We start from the raw sequence: 27028 nt of genomic DNA on the forward strand, positions 1-27028 counted from the left end.
ATTTACAGCAGACACGCTCAGCGGAGTGATAAGTGTTTTGTATTGTGAGCGTAAACCTGATGGAAATGACAGGAGGAACCAGAGATGTTGTTCGTGTGTCACGTAGGAGTCACTCACCCTTGCGCTCTGTCCAGCAATAAGTTGGTCATCTTCTGTCTGGACGCTGGTGCGGCTACGGGCGTCATAGTCTTCTTGTTCAAAATCAGAGTCGTCTTCAAGCTCTTCTGGAGTCTGAAAAAAAAAATAAAAAAAAATAATAATAATATTGACCATCCTTGTAGCCATCCATGCCATAACTTTGTGGCGTTCGATTAAAAAAAGAAATACTGTCATCAGTTACCCACCCAATCTTTTTCTTATTGTTATTTGTAATTTCACGGAAAAGAGCGATCAGTTTATTATTTGAAATTCACATTTTGTGCATACGGGTTTGAACAACATGACAGTGTCAATGATGTATGAATGATTCATTTTTGAGTAAACTATTCCTTTTCAAAGTCTCCTAAATTTCATTTTTGCTTTCACTTTTTAGTTTCAAAACTGGTCTGGAGAGCCTCTTGGGTTTCTATCGACAACAACTTTCTTCGCCTTGTTTAACCTTCCATCTATATTTTAAATGTACTCTACTAGAGTACCAATGTCCTCTGTCCTAATGCTAAACTTGGTGACAATTTAGGGCACAACATTTGACAGACGCCACTACCGGCTGTGCGTTTCTACACAATGAAGGGCGAAGGACCTCTGATCCAACATAAAGACGTGTCAACCATTAAACCAGTCAAATCTCAATAAATAATTCATTCATCCCACAGTTTGAGTTACTAGTGACTTGCATCATTGTTCAATTCCCTTTTGGCTTTCTTGTGAGTAATATAAAAAGTTCCCTCGTAAAGTGGGATCAAACAATATGTGAAGGGGGAAAGGCCTCTAGGTTCTTCAGGGTTTAGATGTGATCTGTTTTCTTGTATTCTGCCTACCAGTAGTTTCAACATCAGTCCCACTAAGTGACTAATGAGCAAATTGGAGACAAAGAAAAGAGAGTGTATCTTGACAGCCGCCACGGTTTCAGCCACTCTGAGCGGCAGTGGCAGTAACTTATGGAGATATTCTTTTGATTGAATCAGCTAAGTAATTTATAGCAAACTAGCAAAGTCTTCTTTGTTACTCGTTTTAATGAAGATCCTAGTGGATCGAGATTTCATGTAGACATAAAAGTGTATAGACGTGTATAGGAGTGTACATTTGTGCGCAAACCCATCTTGGTTTGATATTTCTTCCCAAGTTTTTCAGCAGGATACAATCCTTGACAAATAACTGTGTGTGTGTGTGTGTTGGTACTTTCTGCTTGGTACTACTGCTACTCTGGGAGCTGTACTATTTGCAAAACTTAAAAGCAGCCACCAACACATTCATACACTCTGCATGATCTATCTTTGTGATTCATTTCGTGGGGTGGGGGGTGGTTCGGGGAATCAATAAAAAAAAAAAAAAAAAAAAAAAATAAGTAGGATCTCCATTTACAATTATCACTCTGTTCCAAACCATCTCCAAACTCAGCTTGACATTATTTACTGGCAAATTATTATTTACTGTTCAATATTGTTTGATGTTCCCACAGAGGAAGTGTGCATCTTAGAAATGGCCTTTTTGCAACAAAAAGACGTGTTTGTTTGTTCGAACCAAATGAATTCGAACTCTGTAAATAGAATATACACAGTGAGCAAAGGCATAAACAAATCAACAGTCTAACATACTCTTATTGTATAACCAGGACATACCGTATACATTATATATGATAACATATAGCATTATTACTTCACAATATCTATATCAGGGCTTTTCAACTGCTACAGACACAGAGACCCCCAATATACAAAAGCTAGATTTTTCTAGAAACACTTTAGAACAGGGGTGTGCCCAATCCTGCTCCTGCCGATCGACTGTCCTGCACAGTTCATCTCCAACCCTGATCAAACACACCTGAAGCAACCAATCAAGGTCTTCAGGATCACTTGAAAATTAAAGACAGGTGTGTTTGATTTGGGTCGGAGATGAACTGTGCAAGGGTGCATTTCCCGAAAGCATCGTTGGCCAACTATGGTCGCAAGTTCATCGCAATGTCCATTGAACTCTATTGGTAACGACGGAACTTGCGACCATAGTTGGCCAACGATGCTTTCGGGAAACGCACCCCAGGACAGTCGATCGGCAGGAGCAGGATTGGGCACCCCTGCTTTAGAATAACCTTCATTAAGAACATTAACCCCAAGAGGCTGCAAGGGAGTCAATGTTACAAAATGTTTTTAGGGGTGTCAAGGTTATTTATTTTATTATAATTAATTTCTTTCTAAAAGAAGAGCTGCTCTACATTTATAAATAAATAAGTACTTTTCTATCATATGTTTAATGCCCAATATCAGCAGGATTTTGGCTTGATCCGTTTGACGTAGGGTGATACGTAAACGGCAATGGGCTCAAGAATCGATCTTTTAATCTCGTATATGCCGCTTCAGCAGTTTTTTTGCGCTCTTGTTTCCGGAAGTCAGTTTCTAGTTTCGCCTTATTTGTGACATCACGCACGTCATTAAAGAGAGCAGGCACCGATTGGTCGGGGAGCAACGCATAGTCTGCCATGTTTCTTGTCCATGACACAACAAGAATTAAGGAGTCAAAATCACATAATCTGACACAGTGACTATCGTAACAGACACAAAATATCATGTAGTCTGAACCTGGAATAAGAATAGTCTATTCTTTGACACTGTACCCACTGACTTGCTCAGCTACTTTTTAGCTGATGTTGGCGGGTAATATTCTCTGTGACGCTCTGGAATATTAATTTTATTTTATAAAATATTATATATTAATATAATATTTTATTAATTTGAACTGTATTACCTTTTTCCTACTTTGATGTTAAGATGTATGAACCTGAATAGAAACATTTTCAATAGCAACTAATATAGCTGAATCAATTATAATATCACTCTCGCTATTTTTTCTTCCAGTATAAAGGGGTGTTTATTTTCTGGATCATCATAGAGGATCATTCTTGGCATCAAAAGCCCTGCATTATGATAATGCTTAACATAACATCCGTTTCATATTAATTCAAACCATTTTAATGTCTTATAAAAATGGCATGAATTGTTAAAGAAAATTTGAAATGTTTTATATAACTTTTAGCAATATAATTTCTAATAATCCCCTGGAGTACGTTCACGGATATCTCAGGTTGAGAACCCTTGCCCTGTATGATGGAGTCATAACCCACTACATTATTTTCAGATGAAATGTGTTTGATGTGTTGTTTTGTTATTTATCAAGCCAAATCTCTGGGGTAATGAGTATCGTAAAAGCCCCGCTTGTGAAGAGCGAGCACCTCATGTGGTTCTCTAATTTGTACGCTACTCACTCTTATCATGAGGACTGCTTTCCTGATGTCACGCACACCGTCATAGACGAGGCGAGAGGCGTCGATGAACTCGTTCTCCTCGAATGGCTGCGGGGGGCTGGTGCTAAGAGCCTCGATGGCGACCTCAACCTGCTCTGCAAAGCGCGGCATCACTGATGGGAAAAAAAGGACGTAGAGTATTGAGGTGAGCAAGAGCCTGAGAGAAAGCAAAAACAGAAAGACAGATACACAGAAAAAAAAAAACTTTTTCAAAAAGGGATTACACACATCCCTCAAAAGCCAGCCTTTCCCTCAGGTGCCAAACATATCAGAGAAAAGACAGAGTGAGAGGTGAGAAAAATGGAGAATATGTGATCTTAAGAAGCTAAGTGTCGAAATTCAGGCAAGCATGTCTATTTCTGCCATCTTCTCTCTGTCAGTCAGGCCCGAGGACATGGAATGCAGCGGGAGAGAAAGACGATAAAATGTCACCCTGAAAATATGTGAAAAGGGTGCCCTACGTCTGCAAATTAACCACTTCACCTTGATGGGAACATATGACCATAAGTGAGACCTCTTTAACCCAATAAAAAAAGAATAATCAGGGGTTACACTTTATTTTAAGGTGTCATTGTTACAGTGTAATTATATATTTAAGTACTGAGTAATAATAAGCAACTACATGTACATAGGGTTAGGGTAGGATTAGGGTTTGGTTTTACTATAACAATGGGCAAGCAATTCATTTGTTTCTGTATTTATATATATAAAAAAAAAACATGTTAACTTTTTATTTTAATAATGTTTTAGTAAATGTTGAAATTAATATAAACTAAGATTAATAATTGCTCCAGAAGCTTTTTTACTAATACACTATATAATATAACTAGTGTTAACAAGTGGAACCTTATTGTAAAGTGTTTCCAAAAATCACATCTGCTTGCTCTCTACTTCATACTCCTTCAATTCAATTCACCCTTCTGTCTGGTTCCTCAGTAACGGGTAGCGAGATCTTCCCCCGCCACTAAACGCTGGCTGTAATAAGGGATTGTTTGACAAACAAGAGTTGAGTATGAACAATGTTGACAGACATTGATTGAGTGCAGCTGGAGGGTTGGGAAAGGTCCGCTAATGTGACATTAGTTTGATCTGTTTTTCTGATGAGCTATATTTCAGCGTTTACACTGAACAAATATGTTTGAACCACTTAACCTTAGCGTAACCGTTTTGACAAAAATCCCTTACGGCTAATGCTGTGTAGTAGCAGTGAATGAAGACTTTTAAGTCAATTACATTTTGGTGAAATGGCAATATAAAAAGTTAAAAGCATTTTAGACAACGCTGTTATGAATCATGAGCTTTAAACTTTGGTGATTCCAGAGCAAAAATTATGCTTATTACTTTGAAGTGTATTCAACAAGTACCTTCCTTTGTGCTCCACAGCCCACCAATTCACACTCAACCTGACACTGAATGACCTGTCTCCCTAGTCTGAAGTTGTGGCCAAGCACATCAAGGGAATAACATCCAAAATGATGTAAAAGTCTTGCGTTTCCATGGCAATGTCACTGGTGGGGGGAAACTGTATTGTGATCTAACCCTGACATCAAGTCAAGCTCATATCAATGCCCGGGACCACTTGGTGGTTGATGAAAAAAGATGGGCACGGCAAAAGCCTCGTATTAAACCCTTGAGCAAACTGCAAAAAGATGCTCTTAAAATATTCAACACATGTATCGAGGAGAGGAGGAGGTCTCAGGATTTTTAAAAGCGAGGAACTGATCCAAGATACACTTCTCCATGGGGAAGGTGGGTCTTGTGAGGGCACTTCTGTGACAAGAAAATTTTAGAGTGTTGCCATCAACCATCTAACCAAATCCAAGCCCAGAGAGCCAATCACAATAATAGCGGATACAGATTTTGAAGAAAAGACCGGTCTTGAGATTTCTGATGGTTTTGATTATAGGCATCCGACTTGAGATTGACTTAAAAGGGGAGCAGTGAATGATCCATTTTGACAGCCATTTTGCCTATTTGCGTTCTAAAATGGACAATTTCAGAATGTCTATCGGCTAATGCAGAAAAGGTTAGATTTGAATTTCAAATGAACACATAAGAATTACAAAATTATGCAAAACATTCAAAAAGGTGCGGTAAAGGCTCTTTATTTGATTTCCTTTCTTCTTTCCAACCCAGTCTTGCTTTAACACATATTTAATTCATTTTAATCCACTTATTGGAGAGGCGTAAAATGAGCTTTAGGGAATTTTGCTGTGACTTTTAAATAGAAATATTTAAATGTTCTTCAAACCATTAATGAGTAAAGTTGCTGCTAGTGAGGAGCAAATTTAACTCAGACCAGTGAGGAATGATGAAAGGAGCTAATGAAAACCATGTTGGAAGGGATTATTTTCTTAAAGTGTTTAACGCCAGATAAAGCAAGCAGTCAGATATGTTCTATGATCCTTCAAATGTTTAATTTTTTTTTATTTTGAGACAGCATTTTGAATTCTATCATTCAAAATGCATGTTTAAACTGGGTTTTATTTTCGAGAGGCTGAGGTCAGACCAGCCTAATGGTCTCAAAATGAAATACTAGAAAACGCAATGAGACATTCCTAATGCTAATGGGCCCTACAAAACACTGCAAGTAATTCGAAGTGGAGAACAAATTCATTTGAAAAAAATGAGGTCACTAGTAGGTTGGTTTCATTTACATTTTGCCCCTTAGGCTGTGGAATTAGTTAGCACTGCCCTTTCTTCGGGATCCGTATTTCTTTCTTTCTTCCTTTTTCTTTTTCATGAACAAACTATTGGACTCATTGTAGCGGGCAGGCATGGACTAATTCTATTATCCTTGTTGTTTTGCATGCCTCCTGTGTCTCACCATGCAGACTCTTGGGTCGTGATATGCTGAGGAATAACATTTTGTGGGGTCATTTGGCTGTATGAAATCATTGCTGTTTTTAGTACCTGAGCAAACATGCCCTTCAACCTGTCAGTGAAACACTATATTTGTCATAAAAATCATGTGTGTGTGTTAGACGGGGGGCAGTGATTAGGTGGCCACATTTCATCTCTGCATGGTCACCCTTTTGGCATGAGCCCTACTCACTCTGCCATACTCTATGACAGTATTGCTACTCATGCCTTCTTGGCACTATTGCATCAGCCATATTTCTCATTTTTAATCTACTGGGGGGCTGAGCATAACCTTAATGATGGGGTAATTTTTCCCACATGAAGATTAGTTTGGATCGGAGAAAGGATGGAAAGGATAAAGAGAGGGGAAAGTCATCACGGGTTTGCTATTAGACTATTGATTTTCAGGCTCAAGGACACGATTCGAGATTCGTGGGTGCTATGTGCTGAAGGTCCTTCAACGGTGTATCTTTATAGAGATTTGGACCAGCTGCACTTTTGATATATTTACACTGTCTTGGGACAATAAAAAAAAGGCCAGGATAAAGTTTGGTATGTCCTAATTAGGCTGTCTACCGATAAGGAACCAAACCAAAAAGTTGAAGAAATTGAAAAGAAAGTGTCAGGCACTTTTGAGGATATGGTACAGCTAGTTTTTTACAAAGTTAGTGAATTGTAAGAATGATGGTCTGACTTTTTGTTGAAAGTGATTGAAATGAAGAAAAAAAGTCTGTCCTGGCTGACACATTTTTAACAAACCCCCCCCCCCCCCTCCCCTCCCCCCTCAGTCAAACTACAAATCAGTACCTGCGGTTTAACTCCCATTGCCCACTAGAACACTATGCTTGGGAATTCCCTCCATTATTAAATTGATAAAGCCACTTAGTTGAGTAGCAAACATCCTAATTAAATGGAAAACACATTCAAATGCTATACGCTTCTATTATACTAATTCGCTAACCTCAACATTACGCCTGGCCCAAACCTTCAAACTTTCAAAAATTCATTGACATTTTGCGTGCCAAGTCTTGTGCAATAATGAAAGTTCTAGAAGAATCAATGCTGCAATGCTTTATGGTTCAATTCCATTTATGTGGTGGCACCATGTCCGTCATTTAAATTCACGGGGCCTCAGACTAAATTTTTATGGGTGGCCCTCCCTCCCTTGAGCCTAATGAAGGCTATTTCACAGAAGAACTCAGTGGGTCCCTCTCATCAAAGGGCCTGGAACAACTTTCCCAGTTTCCCTCCTTCCTGACGACAGCCCTGGGTGGCACCAACATCCCAAAACAAAGAAAGAAAAGAGGGGAAAAAGCGAAATCTGACAAAAAGAACCGCCTCATCAAAGTGAATACAGAGAAGATGAGAGCCAGTCTGGGCGTCCAGCCCTTTCACAATTCAATTATCACTCTCAATCAAGCATGCAGATATTCCTCTTGGTTTTACTGAAGCGACTAGCAGAACAGTTTTCCATTCAAGCTGAGCGAGCATTAACTATGCTATCTTAAAAAAAAAAAGAAGAAAAAAAAGACTAAGACGGTTTATTTTATTTCACTGAAGGCGGTAATGAAATGTAGGATACTGTATTGTGTTTGGTTCTCATTAAGTCTCTAATAGCTCTAATAAAGGAGGAGATAAAATTATGAAATTAATTATGCAATTAAACAATTTTTCATACGTTGCAGCGGATAAGTTACATTAAGTACATGTGTCTCACTGTACAGAACCCTAATACAGATAGTGGTATCAACTCTCCGGTTGAAATTTCATGTTCTCCAATGTGGAGATGAATGTTTTTAATAATACAATACACAAAAAGGAGATAACTTCTCAAGAATGAATTGCACCCACTTAAATAGAGGTAAATGATACAGTACAAACGCACCAACACAATCTGATCTGAAAGTGGCTCAGTTCCTGGTGGTTAGACCTCAATTCAAGGTCTAACCACCAGACTACTCATTATCACATCACTTTGACTTTGTTTGAAAGTTTCACATAAATATTCTAGTGATGTGAAGAAACAAAAAAAGTTTATGGGGCATACGAGTAGAAGGTGATGAGAAGAACCAATGAAGATCAATTTGGAAACATTATGACTCCATTTTAATCTTCAGCTGGTCAGACGTCACAAATATGCATTTGCCTTTAGCCGTCAAACTAGCAGTAATATGATTAAAGTGGTAATTTCAGAATAACAAAAATACTGCAGTTTCTACCATGAAAGCAGGACTGTTATTTTCTTCCTCTCATGTAGCGCTTGCTCTTCTAAACAAAGCATGCTGTCAGAATAGTCTAATGTAATGTTTTAGACAGAACAAGAGAGGCAGGACAAAGCGCTGCCGCCATAATAATATTTTGAGTGCTCATTTTCTATCCACCCTCCATTTGTTGATTCCAAACAATCGTAAAAGTGCATTTAAATGGAACAACTACATCAAAAAGTGTCAGGTGAGATGTTTCTTACACATTAACACCTAAAATAGCAGCCTTTTTTGCTTCCTGTCAGATATTGTGACTTGAAAGCATTGGGAAAAAGCTATGCACAAATCTCTGCATTACTTGGTATGTTTTGGCCCTCGGCCTTGTCTGTCAGAGTCTAAATTGCCACCTCCTGAATGCTGGCACTAGACTGTGAAAGGTGGAGGGGTTGGGGGAAAACAGATGAAAAATGAATGAGCAAAGGATGAGTGCCAGAGGAGGGAACAGGTGGTATCTCCGGCCTCACCGTCTTTTCTCATCTGTCTACCCTCTCTCCTTTAACTTACTTCTTCCAAGAGCTTCCTGGTCTCCCCTGTCCATCTGTCCCCATCTCTACCATAAGTTCATCCCATTGTGAGCATAAGATAAGTTCAGGACTCAGGTGTGTTTGTGATCTTTCTCACCAGTCTCAGAGAGGAGCTTGATGGACTCAAGAACACGCTCAGTGTAAACGCCAGGTTCATAGTTCTCCATCTCAGCATTAATAATGTGCACCACTCGAGCGGCTCGGCCCCGGATCGCCCCTGCTGTCCTATCCAGTGTGTCCACGTCCCCCTCCTGCAGGGCGATCACACACTTATTCACATCCTCCAGAATGTGGTTCTCTGTGGAGAGATGAGATACAAAATTGAGATAACACTTTCAAGCATTATTGTTGTCCAAGAACAATAGTCACATTTGACATTTTTAACCATTACAAAAAAAGAAAGAAAAAAAAGCATGTAAAGTAGCAAGTAAAAAATAAATAAATAATTGTATCTCCCTTTTAAAGAGGCCCAACAAAGTCTTGATTTTGTTTTTGGGGTTAATAGAATGGTTTACATGCTTGGATGCAAAAAAAAAAAAAAAAAACACATTATTTTTCACATATTTTACATTGTTGCAGCACCTCTCTTCCCAGTCTGTCAGTAACGCTCTGTTTAGTTCCAGTCCCATTGAAGCCCCTTCTTCCGAAAAGCTCCAAGTGTGCTCTGATTGGTCGGCTGGACCAGTGTATTGTGATTGGTCATGTTTCAAAAATGTCATGTTTCATCACTCTACAAATGCAACTCAACCAGGTCTTTCTCCTTTTTTGCATATGCCTTGGTCGGTAATTATTTAAATGAGGAATATGAATGTGACGTGTACTTCATCGGAATAAACTCAAAGCTACAATCAAGGCGTTTGAGGAAGTTCAGAAACAGTGCTTACTGAAATAGAGAACAACTCCCTTTGGAGTGGACTTTGGGCTTTGTAACTTTGCAGACCTTTTTTCATGCTGAAATGTAAAAAAAGGAACATGGACTTTGACGGAATACTTGAATCACCCATGAACACCACAGCTCTGTATTTTGGAGCATGTGCTCTAACTGCTCCGACATTGTCCTAAAACTACTTGCAAGACAACAGACCAAAAGCTTTCAAAATGCTTCTCTGGGTTGACCTCATTAAACACTGGTTTCCTAATGAGGGTGTTATTTGTCTCCTGGTCTGATAAGAGCCTTCTTTAAGTAGCTTAGGGAAAAAAATGCTTTGTTTATGGCAACCGGTCAAAAGTGCACTGCCTTAAATTATCTATAAGCGTATTTAGATAAAGCAGTGCAGCTGAATAACAAAGAATGATCTTGCATAAAGGCTAAACCAAATGAAAAGAAGGGGGAAAAATATAATTACAGTATTTTTTTTCAACAGATTCAAGAAAACCTATTCAGATGTCCTTGTATAGCACATATGCACTATTATTAAAAAGATCTTCAGCCTTTACACTTTAATATCCTTTTCCATGTAAAAGTATCCATGATTTCCCTGCTCTTGCAAAACACACTGTTTACATATTTCCTGTGAAAGAAATGACATGTAATTGATTTCTTTGCAAGCAGAAAAGATCAATTATATCTGAATTTTACAAGCACATGCAGGGCTCAACAATAGATGGCCATGAGCCAATGTGAGAGCGTTTCGGGCCAGTTGACAGATCTGTCACATGCCTTATTGAGCCAGTGCTGCATTGTAAATATGTTTTGTGTTGGCTGATCATATACGATATACGCTTTTTATGCCTTGTAAATTGATTTTTTTGTCACTAAAATATGTAGTTGTCTAATATACTCATGGTCCAACCAGACCAGATTTTCAGGAAATAATAATAATAATAATAAATCCTTATTGTTGAATCCTGACATGTTTTCTTCACAGATTTGCAAATGAATATTTCCAAACTGGAATGCACTGCTCACACCAGTTTCTGGACATCAGGAGGTGGGATGCATACCAATATTTCCTCCTGCTTCATTTCATACAGCCCACATAGACCTGTCAGATACACAAAGGATCTGGCCCACAACAACCAGGATTTCATTTATTCATTTGCTGTGTATTTAGTATTGACTTATTATAATCCCTGCCTTGAAATCCATGGCTATATGACGAGAATGTAGTATTCATTCTAATCGTTTTTGTGCCAGATCCAGATAGGATATACACTATCCAGCAAAATGTTGCAAAAAAGAGAATTTGATGTAGAGGAGAGCCAGTTTTAGCTAAGGTGGAAGGTGAGACTGAAGTTGGTGTGCCTCGTTTGCAATGAAAAGAACTGTGGGAATTAAATAATTTCATTTATACATTAATTACAAGATGAAACACTTAAGTTAAACATGATTACCTTATTCATCAGCAAAAATGGTGTCCTATCAAAAAAACCCTCTCCATACCAGAGAGCAGTTTAATTATCTTCTACACCAGGCAAGGTGTTAAGCCTTTTTATTTTTAAATATCTAATTTAGTTATTTTTTTTTTTAATTAAACCATATATTCTCTATATAAGCCATACGTAGGTTTGAGTCCAATGCTCAAGTGAAACTACACACAGACTCAGTAATTGGCACCCTAATAGTAATCTTTTTAATCACCGCAAAACAAGAAGACTTAGTGCCGTGGACAAAAAAGTAACACAGTGTAAGTAAAGCAAGGCTACACATACAAAGGGTCATAATTGTTCATATTTATGTTAAATGATATGGCCATTCACATCTCTATCCAATGTTCTGTTAGTAAGATGGACATTCCCATTCAAGATAATGGGATTTTGATGGTGGAGGCAGCTGACATTTTAGAGTGTCCATTATAAAGAGGGAAAAATAGACATTGCTATATTCTACCATCATACTCTGTGTGGAGAGTTTAGATGTCAAGAGGGGGATGATGGACATTCACATAAAAAAAAAAAATCTATACTTAAAATGCTCTTAAAGACTTAAAATGTTGTAATAGTTTGAAACCAGAATGGTTGCTTGATTTACTGTTCACCAGCAGGCAGCAAGTACTCAATGGTGATCTCACAAAACCATGTACCCCCAGTTTCACAGACAAAGCTTAAGCCTATATTCCCAGACTTAACTGCATGTTTGAGCTGTTTTGAAAGCAACTTACGCTGACATATCTTAAAATATGCCAGTGCCATTGGTTTGTCTTAAGATGCACACCAAAATGTTTTTTCTAAGACACGTTTATAAAAGCTTCTTAAATGTCCTAATTGAATTAAGGCCTAATCCTGGCTTAATCGAAGCCCTGTCTGTCAAACCAGGCCATAATAACCCACATACACTGTAGCTTAAGCACACTGTTTGTTCACTTATTATGCAGGTGTTTGTAATATATAGAAACAGGAAAAAATGTAATCGGTTTCCATTTTGTGTAATCTGTTTCCAGTTTTTACCTGAAACGGACAGGAAGTCATCAACGGAAGTGATGTCATCTACGGCCTCAGTCAGGATGCGTACTTGCTTCTCCCACTGGTCCTTGAAAACATCCATGTTGTCCTGAGCCACCTTGCTTTGAGGGCGTGCGGCCAAGGTCAGGGCTGCATTGATTACCTGTGAGGAGCATAACGGTATCATTCTGAACCTTACCAAAACTCAAGAGAAACTACAAAAGTTACTGTTCAAACGGTTGTGTGAATCAGTTGTTTTTAACTAGCCAGAACTCCAAGACATTGGAGTCAAACCATGTGCATGGTTTAAGTCAAAATGTAAATTATTCATCATTTATCCTTATAAACCTATAATAAAACCTCAGAATACCTGCTGCTTTGACAACTCTGAGTCATATGATGATTCATAAAATCTAAAGGTCTCTTGGTGATAGAGGTTGCTACTGTAGAGTAAAATTTCTCTTTGTCAAATTATCTTAGTAACTTGTTACAGTACTCAGAGGAAACAATTTTGAACATCTCACAATTATTTCCAGGGTTTTTTTCACAATATGCGATCTGTTAGAGGGGACTTCAGTGAAAATGTTTCTTGAATCTTAATACCTCAATTCTACTGGAACCTTTAATTCCAGTCCAACCTTACACATAATCAAATCAGTACATGGTTAGGGCAGATATCTTTCCGAAACTTATTATGAAGGACTGGTTAGGGCATGACATCACCAAGCCCTCATTTTTTTCAACACATCCCTTGCAACCATCTGTCACTTTAAAGAGAAAACTTTTTACAATTCAATCAATTCTCAATGGATAAAATCAGATTCCTCAACATTTCTCATAACTGTCACATTACAAATATTTTGTTCCCCAATGCTATTTCATGCTGACTTTGAATTGACCCTATTTGTTTCCTTAAACCCTTTCTAATACACACTCATAGTCTTTCTGTGATTGATTACCAGTGTGCATGTTATCTCTTTAAATAAATGGCGTAATGAAAACCAAGCTCTTTTTTTCCGTTTCCAATGAATTTTTCCTCTCACTGATTCCTCACAATTTTTTCTCAATGGGTTGCAAACAGCATTTCTTGCTGACTTTGAATATAGCTAAAAACCTCAAATGTGAGTCATATTTTAATAAATATGACGGATCTGGATATGTGCCTGGATATGCTCTTCTGCTGCCACCATCAATAAAAAAAGATTACACAAACATCTCTTCTAAAGGAAATTGTGTGCTTTCCATGACCGGTAATAGTGCAATGGTAGTTGTGGCAGGCAAATAGTGTAAAATTAAGTATATAGAATATTGCAAATAAGGAGCATTACAGTGAATTCCTATTTGTCACCACCATATAAAACTGCTGCAAGAGGTTCTAGAAAACTGAACACTGGGTGGATAGCAAAGGGTTAGGCCTTTTACCTGAGGACACAGGCTGTCGATCTGTGTAGCTGCCATGCGCACTAACTTCACACCCTCCTCGTTGTTGGAGATGGAACAGGCAAGGTTGGCCACCTGAAAAAGGGAGAGAGTTTGGTGAGCCATGCACTGGGTCATTTGTACGTTAAGGTTAAAGTATAAAGTGACATTGGGGTTCTGGTTGCCAGATTTCTGTAAATCAGGTAGGTTAGACTAGCATTCGGACGGGGGCAAATAAAGCTTCTGAGCAGAGCGCACATATACACACAAACACATAGTCCTTTTTGCTGTTCATGTTTGAAGTTATCAGTGCTGTGTGCAATGGATAAGGATTTAATGCTTGGCTTGAAAGGCAATGTCAGGGCAAAATATGTACAGAGAGTTAGGGCTCATTCAAGTGTTAGATTGGTATTTGTTATTTCCCAGCGTGAAGAACATGATTTGTGGTTCCCTCTTCCCCTCTGCTCCCCTGGCCCCAAATCATATCGCCTTAAAAATAGCGTCTATTTGAATAATTGACATCACACACACTTTGTAATTTGAATTTTTACCGGCCAATCTCCTGGACATTTAGAAGCTTCCGCTTCATGTTCTCAACCGCAGTGACAGAAGGACAGCAGTTTGTTCACATGTGCCTGTGAATCTCCCATCACGAAAACACAATTACCCCAAAAATGTCAGCGGACACGGAGAGGGGTCCTAATTGGAGGTTGCTGTATTTCTGTTGTTCACTCATAAAGAATGTCGAATTTTCCATATGAAATTGTCACCGCAAAGCACTGGTGGAATAACCAGAGTTCATTACTGAACTTCATGTTCCCATGTAAATCATTAGGCCAGTTTACCTGGGGGAAAAAAAGGTGGGTGAAAAATGACAGAAAAAGTGTAATTAAACTAGCAGATGGCTCCTCTATGCGCAATACCTCCTTGTCTAATTTCTGCCTGCCTGCAGCCCTCAGATTACCCATCATGCAATGCATCTGGCAATGCCGGATCGGTGCGTACATGTGAATACACGTGTGCGTTGAGAAAGGTCTCTCTCTCTCTCTCTCTCGTGTTTGCTCGCAGAAAAGCATCTGCGCAAGGAGCATTGGCCAGATTGGATGCTAAAAACCTGGCTGCCTCCCTCCTCCCCTTCTGCCAAAAATGTCGGATCCGACAGAAAACACCGGAATATTGCTCAGAGAGTTTTTAAGTTGGTGACACGTCAGACCTCGATGAAAGGCGCTAATAGGAGTGTCAAAGCCGTTTTGATAACAATTCAGAATTGGTGTTCCAAGCATCTAATCCTCTGCTGGTAAATCAGATTACACAGCGGCCATGAGTAAGGATTTTGACGGCGCTAAAGTGACATATGCCTGCTGGCAAATGCAATGCGACTGAAGCCATATCAGCGGGCTTCTCTTCTTTTTTTTTAAGGTAAATCGAGGCAAATCAAATCTGTGTTAGAAGATTCTTGCTTACGGCCCTTTTCTCCTGTTTACCCCTGACAGCCCTGAATGCTTTGATGGATCGCTCTTCTGTTCAAGTGTGTGCTTGCGCGTGTGTGTTTAGCTGTGCGGCTAAAAGTGTAAAGACTTAAATGCTTGAGGGTTGCAAGTGATAATGTGTGCATAAGAGTACCAATGGGGGGAAACAAAATATTCATTGATGCATTGATTCTTTCTGAAATGATTATGCATCAATTCACAAAAATTCCTTATCACAATTAGCAATAATTATTTTTAATGTAGCATAGACACAAGATAAAGAAGATATGGTAAAGAAGCTTCAACATAGAACATTATAGAACTTTAAAAAAAAAATTTTTTATCAATGGCTATGAGTTTGTATAATACGCATATTTGTTTTAGAAACAATAGTCTGTTGTTTGCTTTTAGTCTGTATACATGTTTGGGCAAAATCATTATATAATATGCAATACATTATATAATAGTGTATTCATTTTATGAGTTTGCATCCTTTTGGTTCATCCACCAAAGCTGTCATTGTGGTGGTACCCTTTTAAAATGTATTTACTCCTAAAATGGGCATATTAGTACATTGAATGTAAATATTAGTAGCACAATGCTGTGGATTACTCATATATAAATATACTAATATTGGGTAAATATACTAATATTCACCCACCTAAATATTAGCATATTTGGGAAATGTATCACCCCAGTGATGGATTTTGTGCTTTTTTTCCCCTGAGAATATGGCAACCACCTCTGTACCCATCCTTCCCTAACTGTCAGGTCCACCTTGTATCTTAGAGGTGCAGCTGGACCTGAGTGGAAGTGGCCACCAGTTCCACCACCCTTTCGGTAGAAAAGTGGCAAGAGACAGCAGCATAAAGGACCGGATGGGAAGGTAGGGGGTTGTTTTATACACCAGGCTGGCAGTGTGGGACTCCCAGCGTTTGCAGGAAATAATATCCTGTCATGTAATTCCTCACTTCCCTTGGTCCTCACTAGTCCTTCATGGTCTGAACACACAGTCAAACCAGCAGCAGCTCCTGGACGGCAGCCAGAACTGGCCGATGCTCCAGCACTCAATTCTCAGAACTGGATCCCAGCCAAGACACAGTGTCCGGCCAAAAATACTAATTGCAATTATCTAAAGAACCACTCCTCCTTTGTGAGGCCTTTTATTTTCTCAAAGAGAAGACCCCTGTTAGTTAGCCAAGGATGTCAAAATAATATTCATGAGTTTCATGCTAGGTTGAGACAAGCGTGTGTGTGTGCCTGTTGTCCTTGCATGTAAGAATATTTCAGAGAAAGAGACCGCATCGTAACCGTGTTGTCTCTCTGACCGACCATTATGTGTTGTCTAGTTAGACCTTTATAAAAGAACTATTGATTTCTGAGTGTTTCATTTGGACGACCACATCCAGAGAATCAGTGCGCAGAGTATCAGCCTTACCCTTGAAGAGTTCTTAAAAATAAATAAATAAATACAATAAAAGACAAAACACTGCATGATAAAATGCAATTATGCATACTAATATATAAAAATAAAATGATTAAATATATCCATGCTACACAAATGATTATTTATAATATAATTTATACTACTACTACTACTACTACTACTACTACTAATAATAATAATAATAATAACTCCAAAAGGTTTGTTCTAAAATTTAATAAGCTGTCTATGCAGGCAGCATGTTATATCGCCACGTGTACCCTTATACAAAGGGTTTTCCAAAAGCTTCTACGATAGGCAATCATACAATAAGTGTTGTTATTGCTAAGTACAAACTAAAATGAATACAATTAAAAGTGGTAATTGAAATAAATCTGAAATAAAATAAGTTTAAGTTTCAGTACATTTCTAAAACTAAAACTGAAAAAAGCTAAATAGAATAATAAAGAAATTATAAAAATGACATCCACAGAACTTGATTATAATAAAATCATTAAAGCTTAAACTAAATTTAAAATGTAAAATGAAAATATAAAATAAAAGCTAATTCACAATATTAATACTACAGTATATAGATAACACTGCCAAGAATGACAGTGAACAATGTGAGTAGTAATGGTAATTATACTTTTAATACAAAAAAGTTCAACAAAACTATTTTACTCTATAGTTGTGAGTGCAGTGTTTTTTTTTATGTTTATGAGTGTTGCATTATCTTAACAACATGGTTGCGTCTTCTGTGTAGTTCATGTGAGGACCACTATCTATACGACACAAAGAGCTACTTGATATGTAGAGCATTTCAGTTCAGATCGGTCACTTTTAGGTTTCAATCTACAGTATGAAAGCAGCTTACTAGCTCATGGAACAACAGGATCTATACCTCCTCTCACATTAAATCAGTATTTCAGACATCTCAGCACTTCTTGGTCGAATCATTCCTGTCAAGAAATAGGTATTGTTAATTGTATTTCCATCTGGAAAGGGAAAAATTGAATAAACGATCACGGACAGAATCTAAGAGAGAGAGGGGAAGTTGTGTCAGAAAAGAGTCGGTTAAGAGTGGGGCAAGAGAAGGTGTTAGCCTGAGTGCTTCCCCCCTATTCCCCAACCGTACCCCGGTCAGAGAGCAAATAAATCACCCTGTCAGCACAGATGAAGCAGAACGCCCCACTGGGGGAGAAACAAACACAGGTCACTAAGCGTGACCATGTGAGAGCTATAGCAACAAACCTCAACAGTAAAGTCCCAGATGTTTGAAACCTGATGACCCCTGACGTGTCTACAGGGAGATTTGGAAAGGCCTAGACAAGTTTACATATTGATTTAAATGCAAAGTTACATGAAAATTGCAGAAAGTGCCGGACTTGTCAGAGTTGTGACCCTGAGGTTAGCATATGTGCTAAGTTGCGCACATTTTGCAATGGCGTTCCTGCAGATGATGCAAGTTTGAGTCGGTTTTGCATCAACTTTTTCCCGTTCCCCCACTGATTTTCATCATTCCCTGTGCTCTTGATGCTTGGCGAAATTTTGGAATTCCATGTGAGGGCAAAGCAGATTTCGCATCGTGTTCAGGTGGTCATGTGAATTTCCTGTGGTGACTAACAGAAAGATGCTTGCTTTGAAAGTGACTTCTGTATGAGCTGTGCTTCATACATTGCTACACTATGGACAATAGACAACTTTTTGCCAGCGAAAGTTCATGAAAATACCTGAGAAGGCTTGAAGAACTCAGATAAACCATTATTCACAAACTACAATTCCTGTTCTAACTACAATTCGAATTAATTGAATAATTGAAATGTGTACTATCTGAGTAGTAATAGAAGATGTTTTCTGTTGTAATGATAAAAGTAGTAGCGCCCACAAGACTAGTAGCTGTTCTGTTCTCTGGCGCAGTTCAAGATTGCCTATAGTGTGAGTCCACCCTAAGATTAAAAACAGGGTCCCTTGTTTTTTGATTACCGGTCAAGAGAATTTTGAATGCAGCAAAATGATCACTGGCGTCACTTCAGGGAACTTGTGCACGTTAAAAATAATTTTATTCATAAGAACATTTTGGGAATCCGGCCCCTTTTTAGGATGAAAACACTGTGGGCATTTTCCATGCTCATAATAAAAAATTAAAATAAAAAAAAGCCTATAGCCACTGGATTTGTACATTAAAATGTACCGGATGGAAGGTGGCTAAGAAAATTCCTAATAACACAGCACATCTTCTCATTTGACATCTCTTGGTAGTGAATTAGCCTTTCTGGCTTCTTTCACTGACACTTCTGCTCAACGTGAAAACGTGTAATAGAGTCAAAGCTGGTGGGCCTGCCACAGCTGTGGAAGCCTGAATTTCACAATGAAGCTATATTATTAAAATGTACCTGTCCTTAAGCTACATTAAACGCCTCCAACTAGCAAGCTCAACTGGGTCACAGTGCTGTGGTCTGGAACAGGTCAGCCATCAGCCAAGAGGCTTTTCTTCCCCACAGGTTCTTCTCTTCTTCCACTCTTCTCTCTGTCAGGTTCTGTTTTGAGAACCTGCAAAGTCCCCATTAGAGCCAGAAGGCTCCAAAATTACCGCAGTGAAATGTTAACTGTCACTAAAGTTGCACTAAGAGGTCTGAATTTGATGTATGGGGTTGTCATAAATAGACATCATGTGGAGATAATGAGATCTGGCATGAAGGTCAATATGAAAAACTGTCCCAGCCCCTTCAGAGGTTTAGCCTTGGTGAAAATGAAGGGTTCGGTGTATGCATGGGTACATTTCAGCAAAGTGTAAGTTAATGGCTTTTGAGGACCATTAAGAGCAAGTCTTGATCTAAAAGGAGATTAACGGAGAATCACCCTGAACAGTCTAGGACAAACCTTGATCTTTCTCCATAAACACAACATTTAATAAATATTATGCTCTAAAATGCTGTTCCTGTCTATTTCACCTGATATTAGAAAAAATACCACTGGTACAACTGTCATTATTATGAATGCTGTTGATGTTGTTTTCTAGTGCTGCTTATTTTGTTGTTGATATTGTCCAACAGGGACGACCATGTTAAAAATATTGTTTGTAAGGTTGCCATTAAAGTAGGCTAATTATGTTTTATAATTTCTCACAAAATGTCTGAACCTTAGAGAATACTTGGGTTAACAAAAGAGTTGTCTGGAATATTTGGTTTCTTGTGGTTTACAAACAATCATTACTAATTAAACAATGCTGTGAAATGTGAAGTTTTCATGGTACAGTAGTGGTATCATATGACAATATCGTGGTACTTTGAAATAAACCATTAAATAGAATTATCACCTCACACACTAAGGTACTTCAAAAATACGGTGTTTGGTGTTTTTAGCCCCCAACGGCGCCTTCCAGGCAGCGAGGGGATGGGTAGGTTTAAGGTTGAGGTTAGGGTTAGCTGCCTGGAAGGAGCCATTGGGGGCTAAAAACACCATCGAGCCAAAAATACCATTATATGACCATAGTATCAGTGTTAATTTAGTAATATTGAGATACTGTTATAGTTTTTACTAATATTTTGGTTTTATTGTAACATTTTCCATTTTAATTAAAATGTTAGTTAAAATTTGAGTAATATTGTTGTAATTTGTATTCGTTTTTTAATTATTATTATTTTTAATTAAAAAAAAAAAATATTTAATTTGGTTTATTTTTGTACATCAAGTTAAACATTCAGTTGTACATTCAGTTAAAAAAAATTTGAAAATGAGAAATAAATATGTTTTTTAATGTTATATTTTATTTCAGTTCTTTTATTTTTTACAGTTTTAAGCATAAGTTTCTGTAAGTGTTATTAAAAGTTATGATATCGAACAATAGGCCTATAATTATATTTTTAAAATATTTATATATACTTTATATATTTTAAATCAGTTCCCTTTCAGTTCGGTCACGTTCGACATAGTCGATTGGGATCACGCTTAGTCATAATCTGTCATCTTCGAGTATTGAAAAAACAAGCCAATGCACATTGGCATTTGCATCTCGCACTCAGCCCCGCTGCGCGGGTATGAACACGGAAGCGGATGCACACAACACTTGTCTTTTGCTTCGGAGCCGATCGGATTCGATGTCTCTGAAGAGTGTTGGAGTGTTTTTCAACAAGCAAGTGTGTCGGTGCTTCTTCTGGAAGTCTTTCCCGGTGCTGGTGTGTTACAGCGCGAGTGCAGCAGTGATCGTGAGCCCTCTGAGCTCACAACTGTTGTTTTAACAGCATTCTTTGTGTTTGTTTGCTCTGACGGTTGGTTAGAGGGCGAAGAGGGTGAGTGCTTCACTGGTACAGGCTGCACCATCTCCTGTCAGTGTTGCCACGGTCATTCCCTGTGTGCTCCGCCAATCCCAGAGGAGACCTACTGCGCCGTGTGGGATGGGTGATCTGAGGATCACAGTGAGGGCTTCCCCAACCAGTAACCAGTCCCTGTGGGCCCCTCACTCCTCTGTCGCACCGCAGCCAGTGGAGGTCCCTGTGGAACGTGCTGGTCCCTCTGTAGTGGACTGACCAGCCGTTTCGTTCGGGGCTCCTCCTGAGGGCAGGATGCGGTCGGCTCCACGCTGAGGCCTGGGTTAAGGCTGCTGCTGTGGCCTAGTGGGAACAGAGAACACCGGAGAGCAGGGGGACGCATTCAGCAACGAGCAGGCGGAGAATCTTCCACCGGCGGACGGGTGGAGGCAGCATGGGACCGCCGGGGCAGGATGTGCTGGAAAGCCTCCATCTGCTTCTGGGCGGCGGAGAACTGTTGGGTGAAGTTCTCCGCCGAAGAGCCCAACCTGGGAAATGGGGGAGTCCAGGAACCGAGACTTGTCGGTCTCCCTCATATCGGCCAGGTTAAGCCAGAGATGGCACTCCTGGACAACTGGGGTGGACATCACTAGACCGACCGCGCGATCCGCAACCTTCGTACCTCGGGAGGGCAAGGTCAGATGCGGTGCGGAGCTCACGGTCTGGACTACCCTTGTGCATGTCCATGAGTGCTTTGGCCAGTTGGAGAAGCAAATCTCGCACGCCAATGTGCATTGGCTCGTTTTGTCAATACTCGAAGATGACAGGCTCCCTAAGCGTGATCCCAATCAGTATGGTACGTCTGACTACGTCTCTGTTTCCTCCTTCAGGGAACGAGGGTTACATATGTAGCCGAGACTTACTGTGTTAGAATCATGACCAAAACATTAATTATTTGTATCAACGCAACAGGCTGCAGTTAATGGGCAAGCTTTAACACAGAAAATGAGAGTAATATTTTGGACAAAACTATGAAAAGTTCAGTCCTTATATGCTGGAAAATAGCTAGGTATTTTTACATTCCTGCCCATTAACAGAATAACACTTTTTTTTCCTGCACTCTGCAGATGTTAGCTGGAAATGCTAAAAGACCAACTTCACTACAGGAGTTAGTGATAAGCTTCTTCAATTTAAACCTTGTGCACAGTAACAACTATCAAAAGTGCCTTCAACCACCTAGAAGGCACACACACACACACGCACACGCACGCACACACACACCATCCCAGGTTGAGTCTTATTTGTCTCCAGAGTCTGTTATCTTAATCATGCGAGTCACAGGCCTTGCTTAAGAAGTCAGTAAGCGTCCACACCACTTTCCTCGACTAAGTCACTGTGCCAAGGAGCTTATTGCCTGGGAAATCTGCAGTTTGGAGTGTGGCATAATTAAGTGCCTCACAATCATCCAGTTGATAAACAAAGCCTGAATTGAGGCAAATAAAGGAGAGCCAACCAAATGAAAAGAGAAAGCCTGTCGAAAACCCTGTTGATTACTTTTCTTATTTCAGGAAAGGTGCAGTGCCTGCCATTGTTGGCTTATAGTGTTCACAAAGTGAATGAAATTTGCCACTTCCTTGATATGGTGGTGCACAGGTAAGACCAACCACTGACACCAACTTAAAGTAATATTAAGCTAACTTAAACTTAAACTTGTACAACATTCTTTCTTCTATGGAACACAAAGGAACTGTTTTTGCCAATACAAAGAAGATCAGTTGTGTCCAAAACAACATTAGAGCACATTGATTTTCACTGTATGGAGGAAAAATAAATAAATAAAAATATATGAGCATACATTGCTGGCAAAACCAGCAATGCAAGTTTGAGAGATGGCGCCCCGCCAAATCTCGCGAGAATCACGACTTGCTTTACGGCACGACGTCACATACATCAACAACATATGAAGCAGCCTCTATGGAAGACACTAGCACGCATTTCAGACATGAATCATGGCAGAGTCGACAAAGAAAACGAAGAAAGCGCGGTCGGAAGAGTGCAGTGACGGCTCTGCGTGAGTGGTATTTACGACAGTAACATTAAATACAGGTACTCCCACAGTGACTCTAGGGGTCGCTGTTTGAGAAAAACGTAAACTGCATAGTGTGCCTTTAAGAGTCTATGATTGGATCATTATTGCAGTGATTATCACGTTTCTAGCATGTTATATGTTTGGCAACAGTTCTTTTAAACCTAATTGATGGCGTATGTAGCTTTTCATTTCTCAAACAACCATGTAGGAAGATACCCTGGTAATCCAGAGTTCTCGCGAGAGCACAAGTTGAATTTGCTCAGCGAGTTACTCTGGTGACGAATAATGATGCTCATTAAATATGCCCCTCAATCTGAGCTGCACCAATCACATCAGGTTATCTGATTTAGGGGGCTAGAGGCGAGCTAAACAGATGACGACAGCGCTGTGACGTCGAAGTCATTAGTAAACATTGCAAGATGGCTATGGATGAAAACCAGTTGTTTGAAACGGCTGTGGCCGCTACAATGAACGAGTTAGACTTGGCTTTTTTATCTAAAACAGAAACAGAAGACGCCGCTCGAATCGTTCCTTTGCAAGAAGGACGTTTTTGCTGTTTCGCCGACCGGATACGGTAAGAGTATAATCAGAGAATGTCTAATAAGGTTAGCTCCGCTGGTAGCTGGGGTTTATTGTTGTGATTGGTCGTAGTGTTATCAAATACACACTTGGTGCCGCCCCTCAAGCTGGGCAATTTTCATTAGTCGACGCCAGACCATTAATCTTTTAGATTTAGGTCTGGATTTCCAGGCTAGTAGGAAGACACATCATGGGCATATTCCAGTGACTTTTTTTTGTTGGACCGGGCAGTGTATCATACAGCATGCAAACTCAGCAAATTGCTTCTTACTTCTTGTAGATACATTTATTGACTGCAATAAAATAACCCCCCTAGTGTCTTTTCCATTTGTCTCGTACTGCATTTGCATTTAGTTCTGTTGTGTCAGGACTGATTTGGGCTAGATTATATATTGATTGCTATTCTTGTGATTGCAGCCAGTGTGTTTTCAAATCAGACTCTTCCTCTTATTTATTTTCTTTTTCTTTCTTTTTTCTTTGAAACTCTGAGTTGGTAAATATATATATATATGGGGTGGAAGGAATTTTATTTCAAAGTTACAGTATACTATAGAACAGTACATTCAGCTATTTTTCTGTCTACTAAACTGAAAGGTACTCACTTATATCAAATGAATGATACGTCTGATATAAGTGCAAAAGCAGCTTTACATTTTGTGATATAAATTTTTAAATATTATACTATTTAATACATATCATATATTAGTTTTACTCTTTAATCTCTCTCTCTCTCTCTCTCTCTCTCTCTCTCTGTGTGTGTGTGTGTGTGTGTTTTGAGTAGGCCTACATTTCCTATCATCCAAATATTAAACATAGCTATATTTAGCCTCTTTCATTTCAGAATCTAAAGAAAATATCACAAGTGCACAGCAACCCAAGATAACATCAAACAATTTCAGAGGACTATTTTAAGGGTTCATCCGAGTCACATTTCGCTGAGAACAACCGGCTCTGTGAAATTTTATTTAGTTGCAATGCTGTGTGATTTTTAGCTTTATTAATGAGTTTAACAACTGACAAGCGACCGCTAGGTATAAAGAGTCAAGGCCCAAAGCACTGCTCAGATTGGCATATAAACCCTAATAAACTCTAAATTATTTTGATGAATTCTAAATATGATTTATTTTCCAGGGCATGGAGAGCTTCTGTCTGGGTTCTGGCAGTTATGGTGGAGATGGGTGCCTGGAGAGTAATTTCCAGCATATAAAACTTTACTGACTTCAGTGTGGGACATGGGAAGGTAATTGAAAGCAATATAAACAATCCATAAAGCTGAGTGGACATGCTTGACTTTGTACAAGTGGAGAGGCAAGGGGAAGGGTGGCGACTTTAATCACCGAGGGCAATGACGGAGATGCCCACCAATCCGGATGACGCTGATGTATTCATGGATGGAGAATTGAGAAGAATGGATGCCCAAGAGGGTGATAGAGCGGTGTGGGCCAGGTGGTTCATTGCTAACCAGCTGTGGTGGCACTCAGAGATGCCCTACTGAAGTCCTATATCTAAATCATTACCAAAAGATCTCTGCACAGTGGGAAAAGTGACTTCTTGTTTCAGCTCAAGGCTGTGTGTGGGATGCTCCGCTTCCAATCACGGGTCAGCTTTCACGGACATATGCGCCCACAGAGAACATTTGGACTGATTGATGTTACTCACATCTTGCAGTCAAATCCCAACATGCCTTTAAATCGGAGTAGATAATAGGTCTTCAACATAAAAAAGCTTGAGAAACTTGGAAGGGGCTGTGTGCCTCCCCAACTTCCCGAAGTATAAGCAGGCAGCTTTCACTGAACTATCGATCTCTTCTCGTGAGGGTGCAAGCCAAGCAGTTGTGCTTGGCAGCGAAGCCCAATTATGAAAATGGAGCCAAGCTTGTTCTTTGTAATTTCTCTGTATATTTAAGAATACTCCAGGGCCACTATTTAAAACTGTTTGGAGATAAACAATGCATTTAAAAGTGTTTGGATGGAGAGAATGCTTGTCGAGTCCAAAACAACCGAAGTGGAGGGGGGAGGAGGGGGGGTAGAAAGAAAGAGAGAGAGAGAGAGAGAGAGAGAGAGAGAGAGAGAGAGAGAGAGAGAGAGAGAGAGAGAGATTACAAAACTTTTAAAACACGTAATAATCTTCAACAATTCACATTGTATATGAAAAAAATAATACATAAAAAAAAAAACATGGCTATATACACATTTCCAAAAACCAGATGTCCATCAGAAACAACACACAAAACATCATTAACATACCACAGATCACTGAAACCCATCTCAGTATTTACAAGACTATAGTATGCAAATTCTATTTTTAGTCTACCAGCTACTAATTTCATAAACATCACTTCAACATTAATACTATTAAGCTGTAAACCTTGGTTCTTCCACCAGCTTTTCCGTCAAGCACAAGGACTTTAATCCTGTTACTTCTTTCAAGGATTCGACGGATTCCCATCAGTCATTATTTAAAAGTTGCCCCAGCTTCATAATGCCATGTCTTTGTAAACATGCTTATAGATGACAAAAATCTTGTCTGAATCATTGGGTAGAAAAACAAACATTCCTCTCGTATCCAACTCCCAGATTCATCAACATCTCTTTCCACTTTAAAAACAGTTATCCAAGACTGCAACATTGACCGGTAAAAAGGTGTAACCTCAAAAAAGTTCACTTTATCCAGTTTCATCAAAAACAGATGTTTGTCACCTTCTTTTTGTAGGATAATTTTTGCAGTCTCAGTCCAAGTTAAGTCCTTATAATACAGGAATCTCTGTGCTGCTTGTATTCTAAAAGCACAGGTCTTACTCCGCACATCCACCAGACCTTGACCTCCCTCGTAAACGGGAAGGTAGAGTGCTGCTGCTCGAATCCAATGTTCTCCACTCCAAAACAACTCCACAAATGTCCTCTGTATTTTGCAAATCAATTCTTCAGGTGGTTCCATTACAATGAGTCTATGCCATAAAGTTGAGGCAGCCAGATTATTCACAACCAGAACTCTTCCTCTATATGACATCAATGGTAATAGCGATTTCCATTTAAACAATCGGGCAGACACCTTTACCAGCATTCCCTCCCAATTTTTATTCTGAAATTGTTTATTTCCACACAAAAAAAAGAAAAAAAAAAGCATTTTCAGCCCATCTCTTTCCCAGGACAATCCACCAGGGCTGCGTTTCCCAAAAGCATCGTAAGCCTAAGTAGATCGTAAAAACGATCGTACGACTGACCTTAATATTACGGTCTGTTTCCCAAAAACATCATAACTTAAGTAGCACTTGAAAATCATCGTAGATCTACGAGTGCTCTGGAGTAATCGTA

At 39.3% G+C, this 27028-nt stretch overlaps 1 protein-coding gene across 1 annotated transcript in view; it reads right to left on the minus strand.

The window, feature by feature from the left end:
- ctnna2 (catenin (cadherin-associated protein), alpha 2) overlaps positions 1–27028 on the minus strand; it is a 505838-nt gene that overhangs the window by 14406 nt on the left and 464404 nt on the right. Inside the window, exons 10-14 of the mRNA XM_084395004.1 lie at positions 13908–14000; positions 12492–12648; positions 9202–9402; positions 3416–3567; positions 118–231 (exon numbers count right to left, since the gene is read on the minus strand). Coding sequence (XP_084251130.1) covers positions 118–231; positions 3416–3567; positions 9202–9402; positions 12492–12648; positions 13908–14000 — 717 coding nt within the window. The remainder of the gene's footprint in view (positions 1–117; positions 232–3415; positions 3568–9201; positions 9403–12491; positions 12649–13907; positions 14001–27028) is intronic.

This window comes from Rutilus rutilus (genome assembly GCF_951802725.1).
Source record: "Rutilus rutilus genome assembly, chromosome: 2".
NCBI lineage: Eukaryota > Metazoa > Chordata > Actinopteri > Cypriniformes > Leuciscidae > Rutilus > Rutilus rutilus.